At 44.1% G+C, this 27,192-nt stretch overlaps 2 protein-coding genes across 2 annotated transcripts in view; one reads left to right on the top strand and one right to left on the bottom strand.

Moving 5' to 3' along the window:
• LOC134663090 (5-demethoxyubiquinone hydroxylase, mitochondrial) overlaps positions 1-27,192 on the top strand; it is a 101,071-nt gene that overhangs the window by 64,515 nt on the left and 9,364 nt on the right. The window lies entirely within an intron of this gene.
• On the bottom strand, positions 452-27,155 carry LOC134663115 (DNA-binding protein Ewg). Its single transcript, XM_063519449.1, has 14 exons — positions 26,834-27,155; positions 24,948-25,083; positions 24,331-24,484; positions 23,289-23,413; positions 19,890-20,063; positions 16,850-17,009; positions 16,067-16,179; positions 15,543-15,656; positions 13,692-13,814; positions 12,533-12,655; positions 10,537-10,672; positions 9,489-9,604; positions 1,231-1,365; positions 452-578 (listed from the first exon to the last, which is right to left on the bottom strand). The coding sequence occupies exons 2-14, from the start codon at positions 25,026-25,028 to the stop codon at positions 534-536; spliced, it is 1,599 nt and encodes a 532-aa protein (XP_063375519.1). The 5' UTR covers positions 25,029-25,083; positions 26,834-27,155; the 3' UTR covers positions 452-533.

Genomic DNA, 27,192 nt, shown 5'->3' with positions numbered 1-27,192 from the left:
ATAGCGGTGCCGTCATATAGCAGCCGTCTCCATACTAAATAATACGGCTAAATATGGATGTCGTAGTATTTGTATGGAGACGGCCGCTATATGACGGCACTGCTATCGGAGGAAACCAAAGCTTTAGCTCATAGCTGCCCTGCCGAGCTAAAAAGCAGGAGTTAAAATCAACTCAATTTTCAGTTTCATTTTTGAAGTGAAAACTTCTTTAGCGGTGCTGTGCACTTTTTGTGATGGGGAAAAATGTTAAACACGTGGCCTGATCGAAAAACTGTTACAATGTCATTTGAGTTTTCACTTCTGCCGGCACTCCCGGAGTGCACCCCGTTGTTTTTTTTTGTAGATACCGCCTTCTACCTTAGCAGGGCAGATTGTGGGTGTGATAATTAGAAGTCCTGGTTCGTGGTGCCCTCGCGGGCCTGTAGGCTGGGTCGCCGCTTGCGCCACACGAGCGGCGGAGGGGGGGGAGGCCGCTACGCGCGCTCGCCCGCCAGCTCGGCGTCGGCCTCGGCGCGCGCCACCAGGGTCAGCAGCTAGGAGTCCGCGACCACTGCGTCGCGCTCCGCTTTCACTTGTTGCTGAAATGTACAGGCCCGGACGTTCATTTGGTTTCAATTCTAAAGTATTACATTTGACAGTTGACACCCTACGTAAACTGATGAGGATCCGTAGGTAACGTTAATGTAAATGAAGTAATGAGGCAGGTCCGCACCGAACGAGCCGCCGAAACTGCCGCGCGAAACAGGTCAGTCTGTGCGGACATAATCATATGCTCGGAACATGCTCGCGTAGGTACCTCGCGTGGGGCAGTGCCACTGCATGAGCGTTCACGTCGTTCCACAGACCGACCTGCATGGGGTTGGCAACTGTCAAAGGTTTGCATAGATGGCGCCATCATAGCTTGCCCCTTTTTCTATGAGATTTGGCTTAAAAAAACAAAAATTTGGCACAAATCTAGGGAATGACAGGGCAAGATATACTGGCACCATCTGCTAAATACTTCGACCGGCAATCCAATTCCCTAGCGAGGCGGCCCATTCTATGTGACCCCGCTAAAGATCGGTTTTCCTAGGATAGCGGTGCCGTCATATAGCGGCCGTCTCCATACTAAATAATACGGCTAAATATGGATGTCGTAGTATTTGTATGGAGACGGCCGCTATATGACGGCACCGTTTTCGGAGGAAACCAAAGCTTAAGCAATACATTTTTGTTACATGTATGACGTACCATGGCCTTGGTCAGCACGGTGGCGTCCTTGAGACTCAGCACCTGCAGCACCTGCGCGTCGCCGCCCTGCAGCATAACTTGCGCCACGCCGCCGCCCATCCCGAGCGCTTCTAGGCCTTCGCCGTTTTGCTCGACCTGGACGGATGAGGCGACGTTTTTCAAATAAATAACATGTGCAAGTTGCAGGTTTTAGGACTTGAATGTTCAGGGTCGGATTTACAGACTTAAGGCCCCTAGGCACTTGGCACTATAGCACGTAGAATTTAGGTGGGACCCTTCCTTCTCAATTTCAAAACTATTGTTAGGTTGCCAGAGCCCTAGGCCCGGGCCTTAAATATGGATTTGTTCAAAGCATTCTAGCTTGTCTATTGGGAATTGGCCCCGAACGGCTTATCCTTTGTCTATTGTTAAGTGAAACCGCACGTGCTTCTACCTCCTAAAAAAATGTTGGGCCGTTTTTACCGGTTATTGAATTACCACTCTACAGAGATTGCAATAAGGTTCAAAATGAACTAATGGAAAAATATTTTTCTAGGCTGTATGTGGTCCATTTGACTCTCCGACACTCAGTACTATTACGGTTACTGAGTGCCGGCGAGTCGAACGCTACAGAACCAGTCTAAAATGTGTCATCGAGATGCGTAACAAAGGCGCGTTATCGCAGAGCGCACCTACACTGGTTTTTTGAGCGTTGGACTAGCCCGCGCTCAGGTGCCAATTAGAATAATTTAAGACCCTTGTTTTTGAGGTAAGTAGCACGTGCGGTTTTACTTAACAATAGACAAAGTATTAGCCGTCGGGGCCTATTACAAATCGACAAACTATAACAGCGACTTATCTCAGGCCTGTCCCAGGCAATTTTTAATGCTAAAATTTGCGTTACTACGTGAAGTCAGCAGCACCACTTCAACGATTCTATGATTAAATATTTTATAACACAGGAAACTAGTATATTATTATAAAAATAACAATAAAACACGAAATAAAGAAACGCATACACACCTCATGCAGGCCAGAGTGCGGAAGCGACGAGCTACGTACAAATTTGTGGAAACTTTACAATAAGGTCTACGTCTTAGACTTAAGATATCCCAGGAAATCATTCTAGAAATCGAACATTACGACCCCATTCAAATTGTTTTTTTTTTAAGTATTTGGAAAATTTCCGTCGTCAGAGCAGTAAGTGGTTATACAAAAACACAACAATGAAACACACGAATACAACGGGAGCGTTTATTGCGAATCAACTAGCACTGAGCGGCGCTGTGAATGCAATATCATACTCCAATAACAATATATAATCAGTTTATCTATATCTCATTCAAAACTTCAACTCAAGCTTTATTCCGTTGGTAACTTTACATGGGAAAAATAAGTCGTTTATATATTTATACGAATTTAAAGATAATACGACCGCGTAGTGCCGTATAATTCGCGTTTTACTTATTTATTTCAAGTCACTATAACAAAAATAGAATAATGACACAATACTTACCGACTTAGTTGCAGAATTAAAATAGTAAATAGAGTATACCTAATTTTACTACTTAAAGAAGCATCAACATTTTGTACTTTGTAGTATTGCAAACTAAAGATAAATGTATTAATTATGCAACAGATTGTCTGATATTGTATTCAAAGCGCCGCCACTATTTAATAAAGATACAAACATAATATAAACACTCTACAATACTTGACAAACAAAATAAATTCAAATGAATACTGTAACAAGCCGGTGCCATACTGCCATAAAGATCGGTTTTCCTAGGATAGCGGTGCCGTCATATAGCGGCCGTCTCCATACTAAATAATACGGCTAAATATGGATGTCGTAGTATTTGTATGGAGACGGCCGCCATATGACGGCACCGCTATCGGAGGAAACCGAAGCTTAACGCATTTACACTAATGGTTCAATCACACTGGGGGTAGTTCGTCGCACGAAAACGACGGTTGCAAGCCTTGCAGCCCCATTCTTCGACAACATTAACTGAACCCAGTGTGGGTGCACCTTAAGGGCTACCCCACACTAGCGTCGGCGTCTACTCAACTCTATGGCTGCTGCTCGACGCAACGTTGGCGCAACTGCGCAGCGACGCCATTTTCCATAGCGCTCACTAGACGCCGACGCTCAAAAGACGCTAGTGTGGGGAACTCTAAATCATATAGCGCTAATGTATTAGGAGAGCCACACGGTATACACTATACACTACACACAATCGTGTGGATGAGTGCTGCAGCCTTAACCTTTTAACCACCGTAACGTAGTCTTAGGCCCACTTGCACTATTCCACTAACCCGGGGTTAACCGGTTAAATCTGGAGTTACCATGGTTACAAGTACAATTTGACATTGAGTTATCGGTTTAACCGCTTGACCCGGGGTTAGTGGGATGGTGCAAGTGGGCCTTAATCACATGTGATAAGTTTGTGACGTACGCCAGATAAAAGGTAAAGCTAAACTGTACCATAGACAATTGAGTCACTTGCAGAGTAAAAGAGGGTTTTTTTAATACTGCCATCATTTTGCGGTGAATAATTCTAAATATTTATAAATTAAGGAAATCATCACACGCTATTCAGTAGCAATTTCGATGATGAGTAGTCTTTGACGACTCAATTATCTATGTCGTTACATAACAGCGCTGTTTATAGTAAATACACTCAAGAGAAATGAAAACGGGTCCATTTACACAAAAAAAAAGATGTTTTCGATGCTCTCGAGTGTAGAACAGAACTGTAAACACGGCATGCCAACATAATAACGTACAACTAAAAACAAAATTCGACGCCACAACTAGGTCGTTGGGTCCCGACGAATTCTTTGGTAAAAAATCGGAGCTCAAAAGGGCGGAGAATCAAAAGTGCGTTGTAACTAAAATGGAATAAAAAAGAAAAGTTCACCAATACAAAACTGATCAAACCGCCGGGGCGGGGCGTGTTACATACGTTTTGATTCAGTTTGACAAGTGTAGTGTCATCTCCGCTCCCTTCTATGCTCCACGTCTGCCAACATAAGAATCAACACTTGAAACACAATGGCCGACGACACTGACATTTTATTATTATTTATTATGTACTAAAGTAACTCTGGTAATTATCTGTGGTAAAAATACAAGGGAATGCCCTTGAAAGAGCTTTCGACATGCGTACTTTTCTGTAACAAATCAGACACAATAAAATAAAGTTTTGAGATACTTAGATCAAAACAATAAGGATAATTTCGTATTTTTTTAAAACTTCATTATGACTTTTGTCCAACAGTCAGCATCAAAAGAAGCGAGACTTGCACCTTTTTACATGTAATGTTTTTGATGGGATTACCTTGACACGCTCTTTTTCTCTTAACAATAAAGTCGCGTCAATATCTTTTTGAACACCTCGCCCGCTTAGCAACTTCTGCTGCTGACTGTACATATGTATAACAATCAAACTGGTGCTGATACTTTTAATTATTAATATAATCTTTATTGCACAAAAGAAAAACTTATCGTACAAAAGGCGGACTTAATGCCAAAAGCACACACACTTTTAATGCTCACTGTACAAGTGTATAGTATATATCTTAATAATTTGTTACACAAACGCGCGGATGTTATAATTTAGACTTTACTAAAAGATTCAAGTCTCAATAACACATTGACATGCATAAAAAACAGGACACTCTGTTTATGGTCAACAATCAACAACGCTCAAACACAAGTTAAAACCAAACCTGTAACTTATTACAATAATATTAATATCACAATCGACAAGTCATATCATATGTCATATTACCATGTGACTCATATGGCAATTCCTCATAAGCATCATAGGTTTTTCATACTTGGATATAACATATCTTTTTTATATTATAAGCCATACATCTTATGATTAAGTCATTCTAATAAATCTCCCATAATACTCCCATAAGTAAGATGTATGTTACTTGTATCCAAAGCAATAGCGAGCTTTTTTTTGCAAATGGCAAATAAATTTAATTACATATTATCATGTACCTACGAGGGGTGTTCAAAATATTCTCGGTATGAGAATGAAAACAAACAAGTACGAAAAGTTTGATATTTTTATTTTTCAATATACTCCCCCCCTATGTTCATACACTTAAAAGATCGATCAATTATTTTTTTTAATCCTGCATAAAAATATTTTTTATCTTTGGTGTAAAAATGCTCCTCCACTGCCGCCTTCAATGCTTCATCATCGGAAAATTTATTTCCACGCAGATCCTTTTTAAGATTGGGGAACAAAAAGAAGTCGCTGGGGGCTATACGGTGGGTGAGTAACAGTTTCAAACCCACATTCAACAATAGCTGCCTTGGCAATATGAGCAGTATGGACGGGGGCGTTGTCATGCAGAAGCATAACACCTTTGGTTAACTTTCCTCGCCTCTTTTCTTTGATTGCATCCTTTAATTGACGTAGAATGTTAGCGTAGTACTGTCCTGTGATATTTACACCTTTTTCTTTATAATCGATCAGTAATACTCCTTCACAATCCCAAAATATCGTGGCCATGACCTTGCCAGCTGAAGGGATGACCTTGAACTTCTTGGGATGAGCTGAACCCTTAATGTGCCACTGCATGGACTCTTGTTTACTCTCTGGGTCATAATGATGAACCCAGGTTTCATCTCCAGTAACTATTCTTTGCAGCACCTCATCAGGATTTTCACCGCACAGGTCAATAAAATCGGAACAACAAGCTACACGCATGTCTTTTTGAAGCCGAGTCAGCATTCGCGGAACCCATCTTGCACTTACTTTTGACATATTAAGATGGTCATGGATAATATCATGTACGGTACCAATAGAGAGATTGGTTACTTGTGCTATAGATTTTACCTTCACTCGACCATCTTCCAATATAAGTTTTTCCACTTTATCAATATTTTCTTGTGAAGTAGCTACTACAGGCCGGCCAGGTCTAGGGTCGTCTTCAACACTCTCCCTTCCACGTTTAAACTCGCTTGACCACTTTTGAATGGTAGATAAAGAAGGAGCAGACTCACGGTAAACACAATCCATTTCCTCTTTTATGGTTTTTTGATTTTTACCCTGTTTTGTCAAGAATTTTATCACGCATCGATGTTCTAATTTAGTTAACATTGTCAATTCCCACAAGATGTTCATGTTTGTTCAGCAATTGCAGAAAAACAAAAGAACATCTCGCTTCGAATTATACTTTTTTTTAATGTCAATGAATAAACCTTAGCGGCCAGTAACGAAAGAAATTTTAGAAGAGGTTGTAAGATATCAATACCGAGAATATTTTGAACGCCCCTCGTAGGTAGTTAGTGGATTTTGATTTCGTACGTGGAATTCGAGTACTATTGAGATCAATAGGCTGAGCTTCTTATTATGGTAATACGTAATAAGACAACATCACAATGCCTATGAAACAATTACCTATGCAGAAATCAAATAATTCACTATACAAATATTACATTAATTTAGAATCAAGCTTCAAAAGTTAAAGGATTGGAAATAACAAGTGACAAATCAACACACAATAAAATTTTAATTAAACTATGAACAACACAAATACAACTCGGTAAATAAAAATAAAGCACTACGTGCACTTACATTAATATAGCCTACAGTAAATACATGCATCTCCTTAATAATTTACGTAAAATTGTAAAATCGCAACTAGGTATGTGGCCTCTCAATTCTCAAATATGTAGTTATTATAGTTATTTACGATACAAGTGCAGAAAAGAGGAAATTCGAAACCAGTGGCGATATATTAAAACACGACCGAAGGGAGTGTTTTAAATCGACACGAGTTGCGAATTACCTATTCGCACGTGTATCGAACGTTATACAGTACATATGGCACTTTAAAGTTTCGACATAAGCACGAAAAGTGCTATTTTACGCACTAGTGCGGAAAAGTAGCCCCATATGTACTGTAAACATGTTTTTTCGGTAAAATTTTGGTTTGGATTCATACATATGGGGCTACTTTTCCGCACTAGTGCGTAAAATAGCACTTTTCCTGCGTATGTCGAAACTTTAAAGTGCCATATGTACTGTAAAACGTTGTTCGATACACGTGCGAATAGGTAATTCGCAACTCGTGTCGATTTAAAACACTCCCTTCGGTCGTGTTTTAATTTATCGCCACTCGTTTCGAATTTCCTCTTTTTCGCACTTGTATCGAAAATAACTATTTCGCACACTAAACTACACTAAAGTGTAGCATATTATACCACTTTAAATAAAATAACTACAAGATAAGGTGGTCACGCTGGTCAGTTATATCACTTGATAATTTCGTATGATTCCTTTCGGAAAACTATTCTATACTTCATAAAGAATCTAATCTTTAACTAGTCACTCTATTCTATTTAAAAAAAAAACTTGTATTATGATTATACTACATTTTAATGACGTACTAATACTAAAGTTGGCACTTTATGACAGTGACCAAATAGGGGGTAATATATTAAAAATAAATAAATAAATCCACGTTTACTTTTATAGTACTCTTTGACTTGACTAGCGTTGAACACAGTAATACTTTCCAGAAATAATAGCCACAAGGAACTGTTTAGTGTAAATATGTATCTGTCACTATTTCTAAAATATATATAGGTAGTTTGTTCGCAAGAATGCAGTAAATTCAGCACTGTCCGCCGGCCTAGCCACGCACGGAACCAACCAAATAGTTTCTGATTATAAAATCAAGTTCACAGTGACTAGTTGAAGGCATACTTTCAAATTAGGAACGATTTGATTGGTTACGAGCATCGCTAGGCCGGCGGACAATGATTTTACTGCATTCTTAACGCGAACGAAGTATAAATTATATTGCACTAGGCCTGAAAACTGCAAAGTCTATTTATACTCGTATATATGAATGCAAAAACTTTACCAATGACAAAAATAAAACAAACATAATCACAATAAAGAATGTCATGTCACATCTAAGTTTTCATTGGTATCTAACTCTAAATTTGCATTCACATATTAAAAATAAAAGTTAAAAGGCCTGTTTCAAGAAATCTTGTAACTTATAAGTCTCCTTTTAGCTTCCTTACTCAAAAGAGGCTTCCGATTGTATAAAAAAGTTGCAAATTTTCATGAAATAGGTCCCATATGTAAAGTCTAACTCAATAAAATGAGGACCGATATATTTAAGTAGTATCACAAATCTTATGTGACCCTGACATACACATAAACCTACACGAGTTGGTTGCCATCACTTCTTATGTTTGAACACATTTCTAAGACTCCCAAGCTTTTAGTTACGGATTATTGATCCGTCTTATAAAAATCTCGCTTAACCCCTCGTATGCGGCCTGTCAAATTTGATAATTGAAAAAGTGACCTTGACATTTAAAACAATAGATTTAAATTCTCACGCACGGATCCGTGTTTAAGCGTACGAAGGGTTAACCTGGCTTTCCAGCGACGTGATATCGATATTATATGATAGCAAAGATAATCAAAATGGAAGTGGCTTAAATGTCTGATAATTTTCAATTTCTGGGAGTGAGGGCGTTAAACACGCGCAGATTGAAACGGATTTTGAAAATTGTAAGAAAAAACCTCATACATATATTGGCAAAACGTTTTAACATAGGTACTTGGTATCCAAGTAACTACGGCAATTTTGATATGTATGTCCAAACTAAATATTCCTAGTTGTTATAATATTCTATTTACAACTGTTCTCGTGGATTGGAGTAAGTTAACTGTCAAAAATATTTAGATAATGTAGATGGCAACCAACTGTACTGTAAGTTGTAGTTAAACTAGCTAGTAAGTATAATGGCACGGTTCGATATTCTATCATTGTATTGGTTTCTTTGGTATCGTTATTCAATTTCTTTTTTCACGCGTATTACTTGAACCGCAGCTACCTGTAAATTATACCTATTTAGTAACGATATTTGTTGATCAATTTATTTTCTGGGTGGGGTGTGGGGCTATCCCTAGAAAATAAATTGATTGATTGATAGAATATAGATTCTATTTACCGACAAAGCAATGAGTGCATCAGTTCAGGGGCCTTACCATGATGTCCTTATTGCGATTCTGTTCAGGACCTAAAGTGAATCGCTAAAGGACGGAACTATATAAGTCGCATAACTCCGTCCCTTAAATAGCGATTCAGTTTAGGTCCTAAACAGAATCGCATGGTACGGCCCCAGTATTGATTTAGTAATGTAAAAGCGAAACAAACAAAATAAAAAAACATGGTGTACACAGGGCGAGCACAAAAGGATACTAATATTAGGGTAACGGTACCTGCACTAGCGGCGCCACGCACACGCCGTCCTGTTGCTGCATGGACGCCACCATGGACTGGTACACGGACGCCGACACGGGGACCGTGATCACGCCCGACACCGACACCGGGTACCCTGCAACACAATATTAATAGTTATTTTTGATACAAGTGCGAAAAAGAGGAATTACCTATTCGCACGTGTATCGAACAACGTTTTACAGTACATATGGCCCTTTAAAATTTGACATTCGCACGAAAAGTGCTATTTTATGCACTAGTGCGGAAAAGTAGCCCCATATGTACTGTAAATCTTATTTATATACCATCTTAACACATTAATTGCCATCCAGCCAAACAAGACATCCGCATCAGGCCGGTCTAGGCCACAACAATTTCGTCATATAAAGCTGTAGTACCGCGATCCCGACTATCGGGTCGTCCGGCCTGGGAACGAAATCATAAAATACCCGATAGTCGGGTTTTCGGCACTAAATGTGTTAAGGTAGCATTCGGTTTTTGGCGACCGCGGCCTTGTGACCTAGCGACCACGGCCGCCTTTCGCCAGCTAGGTTACACACCATGGCGCACCTGTTGTCATGCCCCGAGTGCCTGTACTCCTGCTCGGAATGTGACTTGAGGGACGCGACGGCCAGGGTTGGGGACTATTCATAAATTACGTCATTTCAAATTAGGGGGGGGGGGGGGGGTCTGGACATCGGATGATGGTAGCAAGACGTAGGAGGAAACGGGGTCATTCGAAGCATGATTTTTGGATGATTTTAAAAATCGTCAAAAATAGATGACGTAATCTATGAACAGCCTCTTGTCAGCACCGCTGCTTTCTGGGCATCCACTGTTTACCCTCTTCACTATCACTACATACTTAGTATAAAACAAAGTCGCTTCCCGCTATCTGTCCCTATGTAGGCTTAGATCTTTATAACTACGCAGCGGATTTTGATGGGGTTTTATTAAATAGATAGAGTGATTCAAGAGGGAGGTTTATGTATAATTTGTTAACCCGTGCAAAGCCGGGGCGGGTCGCTAGTTATCTATATATCTTACCATGCCCGTCCTCGCCGGTGAGTATGATCTGCCCGTCGTGGTTGAGCGTAGCCTCGGTCACAGCATTGAGATCTACAGCGACTGACTCGCCGTCCAGCGTTTGGACAACTCCACTTCCGCCTTCGCCGCTGTGAATCTGTAAATGCGATACAATACCATGAACTAAAGTGGTACTCTTAAAATGTGGACGTACATACAAACATCGGTACGTTTCGCGGGACATTTACCCACCGAACCATATGAATCACGCCTTTTGTTTACATTTTTAGGGTTCCGTACCCAAAGGGTAAAAACGGGACCCTATTACTAAGACTCCGCTGTCCGTCCGTCCGTCTGTCACCAGGCTGTATCTCACGAACCGTGATAGCTAGACAGTTGAAATTTTCACAGATGATGTATTTCTGTTGCCGCTATAACAACAAATACTAAAAACAGAATAAAATAAAGATTTAAGTGGGGCTCCCATACAACAAACGTGATTTTTGACTGAAGTTAAGCAACGTCGGGCGGGGTCAGTACTTGGATGGGTGACCGTTTTTTTGCTTGTTTTGCTCTATTTTTTGTTGATGGTGCGGAACCCTCCGTGCGCGAGTCCGACTCGCACTTGGCCGGTTTTTATATGGTTTAATTTTTCATATATCGACTACCGTAGGCTCAAAGGGCGTAAGGGACAAAATGGCGAAAATGAATTATGAACGCAGTTACACTTTGTAACTGCGTTCATAACTCATTTTCGCCATTTTGTCTCTTACGCCCTTTGAGCCTACGGTAATCGATATGTTTTTACTGAAATCTTTTAACATGTAACGAAATTCATCTATCGCACTGAAGATCCTTGTCTAAAAGCGAACGTTCTTCGGTTGCAATGAAAATGGCGAATAAATTAGTTGTTATACTCACCACTTGCGCCGTGGTGCCGTCCGGCAACGTGATGATGGGGTGAGAGGGGTCGATCTGCACGAGCGACACGGACCCGTCCGGGTTGGTTATGGTCTGTAGCACCGCTGTACTGTGACATCTGTAGTGATGTGACTCACCACTTGCGCCGTGGTGCCGTCCGGCAACGTGATGATGGGGTGCGAGGGGTCGATCTGCACGAGCGACACGGACCCGTCCGGGTTGGTTATGGTCTGTAGCACCGCTGTACTGTGACATCTGTTGTGATGTGACTCACCACTTGCGCCGTGGTGCCGTCCGGCAACGTGATGATGGGGTGCGAGGGGTCGATCTGCACGAGCGACACGGACCCGTCCGGGTTGGTTATGGTCTGTAGCACCGCTGTACTGTGACATCTGTAGTGATGTGACTCACCACTTGCGCCGTGGTGCCGTCCGGCAACGTGATGATGGGGTGCGAGGGGTCGATCTGCACGAGCGACACGGACCCGTCCGGGTTGGTTATGGTCTGTAGCACCGCTGTACTGTGACATCTGTTGTGATGTGACTCACCACTTGCGCCGTGGTGCCGTCCGGCAACGTGATGATGGGGTGCGAGGGGTCGATCTGCACGAGCGACACGGACCCGTCCGGGTTGGTTATGGTCTGTAGCACCGCTGTACTGTGACATCTGTTGTGATGTGACTCACCACTTGCGCCGTGGTGCCGTCCGGCAACGTGATGATGGGGTGCGAGGGGTCGATCTGCACGAGCGACACGGACCCGTCCGGGTTGGTTATGGTCTGTAGCACCGCTGTACTGTGACATCTGTTGTGATGTGACTCACCACTTGCGCCGTGGTGCCGGCCGGCAACGTGATGATGGGGTGCGAGGGGTCGATCTGCACGAGCGACACGGACCCGTCCGGGTTGGTTATGGTCTGTAGCACCGCTGTACTGTGACATCTGTTGTGATGTGACTCACCACTTGCGCCGTGGTGCCGTCCGGCAACGTGATGATGGGGTGCGAGGGGTCGATCTGCACGAGCGACACGGACCCGTCCGGGTTGGTTATGGTCTGTAGCACCGCTGTACTGTGACATCTGTTGTGATGTGACTCACCACTTGCGCCGTGGTGCCGTCCGGCAACGTGATGATGGGGTGCGAGGGGTCGATCTGCACGAGCGACACGGACCCGTCCGGGTTGGTTATGGTCTGTAGCACCGCTGGCGCGTATTGTGACATCTGTGTATGAGGTAAATTGAAACTTTATCCCGGGACATTTCAGATTGCCAAATATTCATGTCGTGACATGGTTGGCCACGTCATGAAAAAGTCGAACCTAACTTAGCCATTATCATGAAGTAATCCATTCTAAAATGGCATTTTTTGAAATGACAAATTCTATAATTTGGCTACGACATTCACATGTAAAACCATACTTTCAAATTGTATGGGATACTCTGGCAACCATAGGAATTGAAGACATGATTGATTTGAAGACTAATTCTGCAATAAAAATATTCTATAATAACAGTAAGTACGCGTGATTCGATCATTTCCTACATTTTTACCGAGCCAGTTAATAGTCCAGATTGTCGGAAGATTATCAGTTTCGCGAGGGCCCGTGAGAGTCGTGGAAATATTCAGTCGATCTCGTAAAGGGGCCCACTGATTACCTTACCAGTCCGCCGGACGATATCAGCCTGTCAGTTGTTCGGAGCTGTCACCTTTTGCGTTTAACTGACAGCCTGATATCGTCCGGCGGACTGGTTTGCCGCAAATTTGAAGTAGGTTTAACATATTTTGTGTTAGAAAGTACCGATAATAACATAAAAAAAAATCAGATGATATAATGATCAGATCTAAACGGCGAGTATTATAACCGCTGGTCGTACATCGACGTCTGTGAGCGTCATCTGGTCGATGCAGACTTGCTGGCTGGCCAGCACGGCGGGCGCGGAGCGGCCGGGCGAGCCGCGCGACGAGTTGGACGACGCGGACGGCATGCACGCTGATATCTAGTTACCAATCCAGCCTGTCAGTTGTTCGGAGCTGTCACCTTTTGCGTTAAACTGACAGCCTGATACCGTCCGGCGAACTGGTAATCTGGGGGCCTCATTATACCAATGTTGGCTGCAAATTTGAAGCAGGTATACCTCGTCTCATTTGAACCAATTTTGTGTTAAAAAGTACCGATAATAACAAAAAAAAAAAAAAAAAAAAACAGATCATATAATCATCAGATCAAAGCGGCGAGTATTATAATCGCTGGTCGTACATCGACGTCTGTGAGCGTCATCTGGTCGATGCAGACTTGCTGGCTGGCCAGCACGGCGGGCGCGGAGCGGCCGGGCGAGCCGCGCGACGAGTTGGACGACGCGGACGGCATGCACGCTGATATCTAGTTACCAATCCAATGCGGCAGTCCGAATGAAGCGTTAAAAGGAGGGAATCGTTAGTTCGATGTATGTGAACAATTATACAGGCACCACAAATAAAACAAAGTTAGTAATAGGCTGAGAGACGTACAGAGTAAACATGGACCGGGTGTACTGAAGTGTGTCGGAAAGTTTACAAAATTGTGTAATATTATAATATTTTTGTTTGGGTATCGAAATTTTCCGTTTCTAAAATTAATGTTACCTTTATTTCCCGTGAAATTACCCTGAAATTTCCGAGAACAGTCAACTTTTTGGAAACTTTCCGCAATTACACCTCGGTAATTGAGTTCCTTGTCACTTCTGAGAATTAAACTCAAAAAAAGATAACTGCAGCAAGAAGCCATTAGTACGATTAGTACATATGTAGTGCATAATCCTTTACTTTCATTTTGTCACTTTTGACTGAAACAGCATAACACGTTTCCATGAAAATACGACGGTAAAAGATTATGCGCTAATCTGTATTTATAGAAGTTACATAAATTCGCATATCACTCAAGTAAGGTTTTGGTCTCCAGTGATGTGGTTCTCAACTAAAGTGGTCATGTAGTCTGATATTGGGCTGTAGTCGCGCACGTTAGTTGACGTCTATGGCGGTGAAAGGGTTAAAAGAGTGAATCAACTTTTTCTTGTCACTCGTTGCCATGGTTACGTTCTCCTGGGTCACTTTTTAAACCCTGATTTTTAGGCATTTAAATTCACCAAACACGCTTTTTTGTGATACTTATTTACCCTTTCCATTGAGGGTCGTCTACCAAGCGTGTCAGAAGAAGGCGGTGTACAGTGGGCCAAGAAAGTGGTCTACCAGTTTTGACAAAAGTTTCTGCGAGATCTAACGATCGCTAAGGTTGACGATTGTCACTGACATAATATTAAATCGACCTTGTTGTCTCATGACGTTCAAACAAAACTCAACCGTAGGGTGGTAGACCACATTTTTGGCCGACTGTACAATGTCTTTAAACAAACTATGCTACTATTGTCTCCTGGCTGACCGGACAGAATAACAACAAGGAATAGTTGATCCACCCAAAAGCTAAAGTAGTAAATACAAGTGACTCACGGGCTGCGTGGGTTTCTGGTCGTCGTCCTCGGTGAAGGCGGGCAGCAGGTCCTCGCGGCCGTGGTACTTGTAGCAGTTGATAGTGAGTCTTATGTGTTTCCAGTAAGGTTCACAGTTGTACTCACGGGCTGCGTGGGTTTCTGGTCGTCGTCCTCGGTGAAGGCGGGCAGCAGGTCCTCGCGGCCGTGGTACTTGTAGCAGTTGATAGTGAGTCTTATGTGTTTCCAGTAAGGTTCACAGTTGTACTCACGGGCTGCGTGGGTTTCTGGTCGTCGTCCTCGGTGAAGGCGGGCAGCAGGTCCTCGCGGCCGTGGTACTTGTAGCAGTTGATAGTGAGTCTTATGTGTTTCCAGTAAGGTTCACAGTTGTACTCACGGGCTGCGTGGGTTTCTGGTCGTCGTCCTCGGTGAAGGCGGGCAGCAGGTCCTCGCGGCCGTGGTACTTGTAGCAGTTGATAGTGAGTCTTATGTGTTTCCAGTAAGGTTCACAGTTGTACTCACGGGCTGCGTGGGTTTCTGGTCGTCGTCCTCGGTGAAGGCGGGCAGCAGGTCCTCGCGGCCGTGGTACTTGTAGCAGTTGATAGTGAGTCTTATGTGTTTCCAGTAAGGTTCACAGTTGTACTCACGGGCTGCGTGGGTTTCTGGTCGTCGTCCTCGGTGAAGGCGGGCAGCAGGTCCTCGCGGCCGTGGTACTTGTAGCAGTTGATCACGATCTGGCGAAGCGCGTGCGTCCACGACATCTGGCAAAAACATCATCATGATCATCTTTTACTACCGTACAGGGCACAGGAAATGACTAGCTTTATTAGAAGTGTTAAAAAAATACCGTCACGTAACCGATATTTTACTGGAAAGCCTTTAAAAATTGCCTTACTTTACCAACAAAATGAGTTAAAGAATGTACACCTGACCGTTACCGAGTTAGGGCTGATTTAAACGGCGCCCGAACTCGCATGCGAATTTTGTTACATTGCGGACTGTTGATTACGTCCAATTCAACCGACCGATCAAAACCTGCATCATCTAAATGAGCCCTTACATTACGATCGCGAGCGATTATTATCCCTGTCCTTTTATCACATAATAATAGTGCCGAGTCTGTCTCGTGTGTGTGTGTGTGTGTGTGTGTGTGTGTGTGTGTGTCACGTACCTTTTGTTTCTCGTCTTCAGAGCGCGCGTCCATGCGCACGTTGGCCCACGGCAGGTCCTTGGGCCACCAGGGCGGCCGCGTCGACTCCCGGCCCCAACCGGGCTTGCCGCGCACTGCAGGTTTCATTATACGGTTACAACATGTAGAAAAAAAACTGTTACATAAACAAAAAACCATTTATGACACCGAAAATAATATATTGGTCCGAGTTTAGAAGATTGTCAAGTGAAATATGATTGAAAGCTAAGCAATACATTCATGGTGATGTATTAGCTTAAGGATATCTCGTTTGGTGCCACGGGCACGAGTGGCACCAAACGGGACGGGGGTGATTTCTTGGCGTAAACAAATGCAAACGTATGCGTGCGGCCTCATAGCCCGCTGCACAAATGTTTTTGAAGCTACACGCCCGGCTGAGCGTCCAGCACGCTTGCCACTGAAACCGTACAGTATATTAGCTACTCACCCATAGAATACTTGAGCATGAGCGGTATGAAGGCGCGCAGCTGCGCCTGGGTCATCTTCTCCACGGGGGTGGGGATGCCGTCGATGATGAGCGGAGGCAGCCCGAAGAGCGACGGGTCGATAAGTTAGTCATAGCATGTTAGACAGTAGCAGCTACTCACCCATAGAATACTTGAGCATGAGCGGTATGAAGGCGCGCAGCTGCGCCTGGGTCATCTTCTCCACGGGGGTGGGGATGCCGTCGATGAGCGGAGGCAGCACGAAAAGCGACGGGTCGATAAGCTAGTCATAGCATGTTAGACAGTAGCAGCTACTCACCCATAGAATACTTGAGCATGAGCGGTATGAAGGCGCGCAGCTGCGCCTGGGTCATCTTCTCCACGGGGGTGGGGATGCCGTCGATGATGAGCGGCGGCAGCTCGAAGAGCGACGGGTCGTCCTGCGGCGGCGGCGGCGCCTGCCCCGCGCCCACACCGAACTGCGGCTCGTTATTATGTTTATCGTATTCGTTGGTTGACATCGTATTCAAATCGAGAGCGGTGGACTTGCGTGATACTGAGCTTTTACGGTAATATTTTGATATTACATATTCTGCACATGCGTGTGAAGGGACTTTCAAAGTTAAGGTTCATATTCGATTGCACTAAAAAGTGATTTGTCTTGAAAATAATAACCAGGGGCCCGTTTCTCAAAAGCGCGTAACTTGTAATACAAATGGAAATCCCTTTCTAACAACAGCTCTCAAAAAGTGACATCCACTTGTATTACAAGTTACAAGCTTTTAAGAAACGGGCCCCAGAAGTCTAGATTCATACGGCCTGGAAAAGGGCTAAAGGTTACACCATGTGCAGTTCTGCAAGGTGCAGTGAAAGGTAAGTCCAAGTCTATTGCGCACACATCATTTAGTGTTATTCAATTTCAATTTATTTGCATCAGACATAATTAGTCCAAATGTATAAATCTGTAAATACTTTGCCTTGGTCTTCCATTAACACTGTATTAACACATTCACTGCCCCCGACGCACATGTGCGTCCACCGTCATACAAGTTTGTTCCTAGGCCACGCCCCCTGGCAGTGAATGCGTTAACACAGAAAGCATGGTCTCAGACATATGGTTCACGGAGCACCCAACGTTTCAATTTGCTCAGAATATTGCGATATCACGCCGTGTCGAATGCGCACGTTTTGAATAAATGCCGCAGTGAACAGTAAACATGCACAGATTTTAATTGGCATCAAAAGTGGCTGGTACCTATTCATTCTAAGCATTAAGTTAAAGATTCGGGATATAAACGCATATAAACAGGTCTCTATCAAGAACGGGTTAAGATTTCAAAGTGGTAATCAGCTACTTTTGGGGCCACATTTCCATAAGCAAGATAATTAGTACGTGACAAAAACAGTCTTCTTCTGTTCCTGAAGTTTTTTGTTTCGTAAGTTTTTAAGTTTGACTTCATTGCGATACAAAATGACCCAACATAAATATATAAATATTTGAATTACATTTATTTCAGCAACAGAAGGAGTGTCTGGCCATTGAGATAGTGGTGGTGGAATTACATAAATCGGTAAAAAAAAGGTAGGGAATGAGAATTCTACATTTTAAATGACAATAATAGTATCATGTCTATACACGACAATGGTGTGGTGTGGCCGCTTTCTAAACGGCGAGACATACCATAAATGAACTTATCATCTTAAAAAAACATTAAGACACTAAAATAGATATCAAACATAATCAAAAATATATAAATACATATTTTGTTGTAGTGTCAAACTGTGAAAACCAGCATTGCAAGCACACACTACACTATCTTAATGATTTATCAAACTTTAGCCATATAACTGTTCTGTCGTTTTATTAACTAAGAAGATTGTGCGTTTTTATCAGTAAATCAATCCCAGAGTTTCATGGCTAGTGAACCTAGCTTAATTTGTGTAATTTTATAAGCATGTCGTCGGCGTTTGAAGTGTAAAGATGTATTTATTATGACTGGTTACTAAACCTAGCCTAGTGGTTTATAGGAAGTCTACACCAGGGATGTTACAGAGCTTCGTTTCCGTTAAGTCGGAACTTCCGTTTGGTATTACACATCCGTTTCTGTTCCGGTTCCGTTACTTTTGAAACGGAAGTTATATCGGATGTCAATGCTTAGCGCGGCAGCGGGACATGAGCGGTTATTTATTTATTTATCGTATGGCATTAAAGTTACTGGATTTAATTTAAATATTATCCTAGAGCAATCTCTAGGATCAATCTCTCACATCTCTAACATCTCTAACATCAATATGTTTGCACTTTTCAGATACTCGATGGCCCTTTCACTGAGGTTCGTGAGGTCTTCGATCCGTCCGTTGAATTTGGTGAAAGGGCATTCTAGAACAATGTGTTCGACTGTCTGCTCAGGGTCACCACAGGCGCACTGGGGGGAGTCACACCAGCCCCATTTATGCCAATATTTAAGCGGTGTACATCAAAAACAAACAGGTTTATACCAGTAATTCCCTCATAGCCCCGCTTGCCACGTGCTGCAGTAATTTAGATGTTCTGGTTTATCTGTGTTTTCGAATTTGAAGTACCTATTCGTATGTGTTGTGTTGTGTAATGTATACCTACTGATAGTACTGACTCAGGTTCCGGTTCTGGTTCCGATTCCGGTTCCGATTCCGTTTTTGGTTCCGATAAACTAAATTTTAAACATCTGGTTCCGCTTTCGGTTCCGATAAAACCACATCCGTTACATCCTGGTCTACACTACAACGGCGGCTTAGAATTCCACCCGTCTAATTTCTTGGACCAATGTGGAAGCGTCGTGTCGCGTGTCGTCACCATAATCGTCAGATTCCTAGTCTAGAAGTGCACTTTACCGCTGCCAAATTAATGCTACCTCAGTTTAGACGGACTTTATAAGCAAGTTAAGGTTAATCTAGAGAAGACCATCATATAAAATGTTTGGGAAACCGTCATAGGGCAAGAACTCTCGTATTTGAAAATTTGAATAAAGGCTTCCTCAGACAGGCGCGTTTTCCGGGCGGGGCGTGAGCGGGGCGCGCCGCTTTTACATACAAAACGCTCACGCCCCGCCCGGAAAACGCGCTTGTGTGACGGAACCTTAAGTATTTCGCCCAGACACAGAAAGGAAGAGCTTAGCTCCTTCTGCTCTATCAACATTCATTAAGTGGAGTATGTGTACAAACGCAATGGTTATAAGCAACCAAAGAGCTTGTAAACGGTCTTCACTATATTGACTTTAATCGTTTCACGCTGGTTGTCTGCTGGCGTATCTAATCAATTTAATGGCTTCATATAAGCATGTAAGCGTCACTCTCACTTGTAACGCGTGTTGGTGTGTTACCTGTTGCGCGAGCGCGTTTTCAAGCTCCTCCATGATCATGCACCGAAGGTTGCGGACCACGTCCTCGAGCGGCTTGGCGCCGAACACGCGGTACGAGGTGTTGGGCTTGCCAGGGGTCGCGACCAGCACGACGGCCTGCTGGCCCACGCGGGTCGCGAACTCTTCTATTGTTTGCTGTTGTAAACACAAGTTACTTATAATATAACTAGCGGCTTCGCACGGGTTAACACATTATACATAAACCTTCCTCTTGAATCACTCTATCCATTTAAAAAATCCGCATCAAAATCCGTTGCGTAGTTTTAAAGATCTAAGCATACATAGGGACAGACAGACAACGGGAAGCGACTTTGTTTTATACTATGTAGTGATGTAGGTATTGGTTCTAAAGGTGTTTGGCGCCGAACACGCGGTACGAGGTGTTGGGCTTGCCAGGGGTCGCGACCAGAACGACGGCTTGCTGGCCCACGCGGGTCGCGAACTCTTCTATTGTTTGCTGTTGTAAATACAAGTTACTTATAATGTAGGTATTGGTTCTAGAGGCTTGGCGCTGAACACGCGGTAGGTGTTGGGCTTGCCAGGGGTCGCGACCAGCACGACGGCCTGCTGGCCCACGCGGGTCGCGAACTCTTCTATTGTTTGCTGTTGTAAATACAAGTTACTTATAATATAACTAGCGACCCGCCCCGGCTTCGCACGGGTTAACAAATTATACATAAATCTTCCTCTTGAATCACTCTATCTATTTAAAAAATCCGCATCAAAATCCGTTGCGTAGTTTTAAAGATCTAAGCATACATAGGGACAGACAGACAACGGGAAGCGACTTTGTTTTATACTATGTAGTGATGTAGGTATTGGTTCTAAAGGTGTTTGGCGCCGAACACGCGGTACGAGGTGTTGGGCTTGCCAGGGGTCGCGACCAGCACGACGGCCTGCTGGCCCACGCGGGTCGCGAACTCTTCTATTGTTTGCTGTTGTAAATACAAGTTACTTATAATATAACTAGCGACCCGCCCCGGCTTCGCACGGGTTAACAAATTATACATAAATCTTCCTCTTGAATCACTCTATCTATTTAAAAAATCCGCATCAAAATCCGTTGCGTAGTTTTAAAGATCTAAGCATACATAGGGACAGACAGACAACGGGAAGCGACTTTGTTTTATACTATGTAGTGATGTAGGTATTGGTTCTAAAGGTGTTTGGCGCCGAACACGCGGTACGAGGTGTTGGGCTTGCCAGGGGTCGCGACCAGCACGACGGCCTGCTGGCCCACGCGGGTCGCGAACTCTTCTATTGTTTGCTGTTGTAAATACAAGTTACTTATAATATAACTAGCGACCCGCCCCGGCTTCGCACGGGTTAACAAATTATACATAAACCTTCCTCTTGAATCACTCTATCTATTTAAAAAATCCGCATCAAAATCCGTTGCGTAGTTTTAAAGATCTAAGCATACATAGGGACAGACAGACAACGGGAAGCGACTTTGTTTTATAATATGTAGTGATGTAGGTATTGGTTCTAAAGGTGTTTGGCGCCGAACACGCGGTACGAGGTGTTGGGCTTGCCAGGGGTCGCGACCAGAACGACGGCCTGCTGGCCGACGCGGGTTGTGAACTCTTCAATTGTTTGCTGTTGTAAATACAGGTTACTTATATAATGTAGGTATTGGCTCTAAAGGTGTTTGGCGCCGAACACGCGGTACGAGGTGTTGGGCTTGCCAGGGGTCGCGACCAGGACGACGGCCTGCTGGCCGACGCGGGTTGTGAACTCTTCTATTGTTTGCTGTTGTAAATACAAGTTACTTATAATGTAGGTATTGGTTCTAAAGGGGCTTGGCGCCGAACACGCGGTAGGTGTTGGGCTTGCCAGGGGTCGCGACCAGCACGACGGCCTGCTGGCCCACGCGGGTCGCGAACTCTTCTATTGTTTGCTGTTGTAAATACAAGTTACTTATAATGTAGGTATTGGTTCTAGAGGCTTGGCGCTGAACACGCGGTAGGTGTTGGGCTTGCCAGGGGTCGCGACCAGCACGACGGCCTGCTGGCCCACGCGGGTCGCAAACTCTTCTATTGTTTGCTGTTGTAAATACAAGTTACTTATAATGTAGGTATTGGTTCTAGAGGCTTGGCGCCGAACACGCGGTAGGTGTTGGGCTTGCCAGGGGTCGCGACCAGCACGACGGCCTGCTGGCCCACGCGGGTCGCGAACTCTTCTATTGTTTGCTGTTGTAAATACAAGTTACTTATAATGTAGGTATTGGTTCTAGAGGCTTGGCGCTGAACACGCGGTAGGTGTTGGGCTTGCCAGGGGTCGCGACCAGCACGACGGCCTGCTGGCCCACGCGGGTCGCGAACTCTTCTATTGTTTGCTGTTGTAAATACAAGTTACTTATAATGTAGGTATTGGTTCTAGAGGCTTGGCGCCGAACACGCGGTAGGTGTTGGGCTTGCCAGGGGTCGCGACCAGCACGACGGCTTGCTGGCCCACGCGGGTCGCGAACTCTTCTATTGTTTGCTGTTGTAAATACAAGTTACTTATATAATGTAGGTATTGGCTCTAAAGGGGCTTGGCGCCGAACACGCGGTAGGTGTTGGGCTTGCCAGGGGTCGCGACCAGCACGACGGCCTGCTGGCCCACGCGGGTCGCGAACTCTTCTATTGTTTGCTGTTGTAAATACAAGTTACTTATAATGTAGGTATTGGTTCTAGAGGCTTGGCGCTGAACACGCGGTAGGTGTTGGGCTTGCCAGGGGTCGCGACCAGCACGACGGCCTGCTGGCCCACGCGGGTCGCGAACTCTTCTATTGTTTGCTGTTGTAAATACAAGTTACTTATAATGTAGGTATTGGTTCTAGAGGCTTGGCGCCGAACACGCGGTAGGTGTTGGGCTTGCCAGGGGTCGCGACCAGCACGACGGCTTGCTGGCCCACGCGGGTCGCGAACTCTTCTATTGTTTGCTGTTGTAAATACAAGTTACTTATATAATGTAGGTATTGGCTCTAAAGGGGTTTGGCGCCGAACACGCGGTACGAGGTGTTGGGCTTGCCAGGGGTCGCGACCAGCACGACGGCCTGCTGGCCGACGCGGGTTGTGAACTCTTCTATTGTTTGCTGTTGTAAATACAAGTTACTTATAATGTAGGTATTGGTTCTAAAGGGGCTTGGCGCCGAACACGCGGTAGGTGTTGGGCTTGCCCAGGGTTGCTACAAGGACCAGTGCTTGCTGGCCCGAGCAGGTTGCGAATTCTTCTATTGTTTGCTGTATCGTTTAGATTCCCCTACCCTTAGTCGAAACCCCTACATAAAATCCTGTTTCATGGAGCTCCTTAAGGCGTGTAAACTAAATAAATGTTGGAATGGTTCACCAGAACCATCTTGTTGATGTTTCTCACCCTGAGTTTCCTGAGCAGGCGGTTCTGGTGTCGCTTCCTAACGGAGGGGTTAGTCTCAAACGAGTGCGGTCGCTTCCTCTTCTTCGACGACGCGATGGCGGCCGCTGCTGCCATGCCTACGGGACCTGTGAACAAATACATGTTTAGTTTGGGCGAATTTCACTAACCTCTAATTTAAGGTGTGTTGTGATCTAGCCAAGACGTCCCCGCGCGTTCATGAACCGCTAGCCACTGACCGGACAGCGCACATCGTACTACGTAAAGCACGCGAGCATCAGTTAGCGATCTTTTTTCGTGTCGCAAGTGCACGACGAACAAGTGCCGACGACCTTAGCCTATCTACTACCCCATAAGCTGCAGAATTGAGAGTCGTCGTCGTACGCCGACCTAGGGGTGGGGTAGGGTAGGGGTACTTCACTACATGTGCTACAGGAGATGACATGTGACCGGCGGCGGCGAGCTGCTTGGTGACCTCGTCGCTGAGCGCCGACTTTATCATGTCGGCGCCGTCGTCGTACGCCGACCCGGCGGGAGACGACTACATGTGCTACAGGAGGGACACTGACCGGCGGCGGCGAGCTGCTTGGTGACCTCGTCGCTGAGCGCCGACTTTATCATGTCGGCGCCGTCGTCGTACGCCGACCCGGCGGGGGACGACTACATGTGCTACAGGAGGGACACTCACCGGCGGCGGCGAGCTGCTTGGTGACCTCGTCGCTGAGCGCCGACTTTATCATGTCGGCGCCGTCGTCTTACGCCGACCCGGCGGGGGACGACTACATGTGCTACAGGAGGGACACTGACCGGCGGCGGCGAGCTGCTTGGTGACCTCGTCGCTGAGCGCCGACTTTATCATGTCGGCGCCGTCGTCGTACGCCGACCCGGCGGGGGACGACTACATGTGCTACAGGAGGGACACTCACCGGCGGCGGCGAGCTGCTTGGTGACCTCGTCGCTGAGCGCCGACTTTATCATGTCGGCGCCGTCGTCGTACGCCGACCCGGCGGGGGACGACTACATGTGCTACTGGAGGGACACTCACCGGCGGCGGCGAGCTGCTTGGTGACCTCGTCGCTGAGCGCCGACTTTATCATGTCGGCGCCGTCGTCGTACGCCGACCCGGCGGGGGACGACACGCACTCGTCCTCATCGTCCGACGCGCCGCTCAGACCGCAACCGTCTACTTGCGACATGTCCTGCTCACAGATATAACGTCTGTAATGCCCCTGTAATTCCTATTCAGATTCAAAAAGGTATTTTTTATTGGTAAATGCATTCCGCGGTCCCATCGCCTTCTTTTTAAACCCTATTATACACATCAGAACAATAACCTGGAAATATCAACCAGTATGACAGTGATAACATGTTTCATCAAAACAAAACAAAACTCTTGTCGAGTTTGCAACAATTGCAATTCATCAACATCATGCAACCATGGTGTTACAGTTCTTAGAAGTCTAATATTAACAAAGTTTGAGCACATTTAACATTATTTTATTAGGTGATTAAGTTGTTCATTAAGGTCTTCTGTGTAATGAAAAACTTAATCACCTGATAAACAACCTACACATGTATTAAAAGAAATCAAGTGTTAGGTGACAAATAGTCAGAAAATCTATGGAGTTATGGCGGCTGGGGTTATCTACTCCAATAACTTACCTCATCAGGCATGTCAATAGATTCCGTGCTGACTGCAGAGTTCATGATGTAGTCTTCGTCCCTGCTCTTCACCAGTACCATTGGATCCCTCTACAGCTTCGAGAGGATGGGGGTTGGATCACACCGGGCTTATGTACTGTATCAATAAATATTACATTATTTATAGTTTACCTTTACATTTTTTACAGAGGATAAATAAGATTATGTATTTTGACAATTATAAAAAGTAATAAAGACTATTCATGTTTTGTATGAATTTGAGTATTTGAGAATTATCCTACTAGATCTTCTGTATACGACTTTCAAGTTGTTGTGTTTTTATATTGTGTTACACAAGTCAATATGTACCTATAAGTAGCAGATCTACTTTTTTTATGTATATAGTTCCGAAAATGTTTGTTGATTTTATGATAGTAAGTTACTTTTGAATATTTATAAGTCTCTTAGTTCAGTGTACCTGTCGGCAAAGGCCTCTCCAACTCTTTCCAGTATTTGCTTCCTCTTACAGCTCTACTACTAACCATAATAAAGGAAAAAGATCCAGATAAAACTTTACTCTTCTTTCTACAGTGTTCAGATTAAAATGAAACGTTATTATCTTGTTATGCTGGAGTGACCAATAAAACTAAAACTTCACTAGCAGGTAATTGATCAAATGTTAGCGAAGGTCTCCAATGTCTCCATGCAGGTCGCACTTCTTAACCGATTCTCGTGAAATTTTGTGAGCAATTTGGTAAAAATTCAAAATGGTAGAAATTGGCATAAAGGACTTAAGTGCCTGTAGCCTGTGCCATAGGGTACTTAATCCCTCATATGCGGCCTGTCAAAATTGGCTAATGGCTTGAAGACGGTGACCATAGATTTAAAGGGTTAAGACCATTATGAATTTGCAGTAATAATGACTTCCAAGGAAGTATTTTTTATTTTTACTTTTTATAAGCTATGATGAGGTCTACAGATCACAGAGCCACTGGTAACAGACTCTTTGATAAGTCTACATTATTTTCATTAAAAACAAATATGTAACAATAAAAATGTATTAGGTGTAGTTGGTTTTTTACCATGCCATTTGTATTCATTGGATTTCCTCATAACATAGGATACAAAGTAAAAAATTGTGATGAAAATGTAAAGTTAGGTATGTTAAGTGTTTAATTTGTCCTTCTTAGCCGTCTTAGCTATTTTTCAAAAGTATGTATAGGTGTCTGAATCATTCTTATAAGAATTTTACATAAAAATAAAGTTTATTTTATTAATTTCTCAGTTGTCAAATAAATTTCAAATAACATATGTATTCTTAATATAGACTGCTAAATAATTCCCATTATATCTCATGTATGTTTCGTGCATAAGAAGTAATATCTAATGTAAATGTCAAGACATTTACAAATTGCAACATTCATTTGCATCTCAAACAGGAGTCTTCAAAGTCAAATGGTAATCCACTAGGCTATCCTTAACTATCTATTGTGTGCTCTCCTAGCTAGAGCACGGAAAATCAATACTTAAGCTCGTCATTTCTAGATGAATAGATGAATGAAAATTCACCTATACCGAGCCGGCTATACCAGAATTAGCATCAACAATGACCACATCAAGCTATATCTATCTGATCCGTGCTGCAAGAATCATACAGCTGCTATTTACTGTCACTCATCAGTGTAAAAATGCATTCGGGTTTTTCAGCAAATGACGCATTCCATTTTCAGCGAATGTTTTGTTTAGGTGCGATGCATGGTGGTCGAGACGGGTCAAAATTGAAGACGAATGACAAACTCTTTTGCGGCGGCGTAAAGGATCAGCCCAAATGAATGGCCATCATGAAGGAAACTCGCGCCGTTGGAGCAGGCTCAGATAGAATATTAAGACTACGGCTGCGTACGCACCTGCGTGATTTGAAACACATTTCGCAATCCTATTAGAAGCCTCGCAAATTCACAATGATGTAACAGCTTCAAAACAACACTTTTTAGGATTTTTTCACTCAACTGGAGCCTGAATTCACGAAATATGTGCACTGCACAAGAGACCCCGAAAACTCCGAATCCTCCATTAATATCGATCGGTAAAAGCGAGTGAACCGCATCGACTTCATAACTTCGGGTCGCCATTTTGTACGAGTCTGCGCGGTGAGAATTTCCTTTCGCATTCGCTTGGAAAGGGAAATCGCCCCTCGGCCCGAGGGGGGATAAGACTTTCAGCGAGAAATGACTACGGTGATAAGCATGATTACAAACAAATTACT

The sequence above is a fragment of the Cydia amplana genome, chromosome 4, assembly GCF_948474715.1.
Source record: "Cydia amplana chromosome 4, ilCydAmpl1.1, whole genome shotgun sequence".
Lineage (NCBI taxonomy): Eukaryota > Metazoa > Arthropoda > Insecta > Lepidoptera > Tortricidae > Cydia > Cydia amplana.
Note: the sequence above shows the minus strand (reverse complement) of the source record. Positions and strands in the feature narration are given on the sequence as shown.

Excerpts from the sequence above, each read along its gene's own strand:
- LOC134663115 (XM_063519449.1), bottom strand. The coding sequence starts at position 25,028 with ATGGTACTGGTGAAGAGCAGGGACGAAGACTACATCATGAACTCTGCA. Across the intron at positions 13,815-15,542 it reads ACCAGAAACCCACGCAGCCC|ATATCAGCGTGCATGCCGTC; the intron begins GTGAGTACAACT and ends ATTGGTAACTAG. Across the intron at positions 579-1,230 it reads CCGTGCTGACCAAGGCCATG|CAACAAGTGAAAGCGGAGCG; the intron begins GTACGTCATACA and ends TGTACATTTCAG.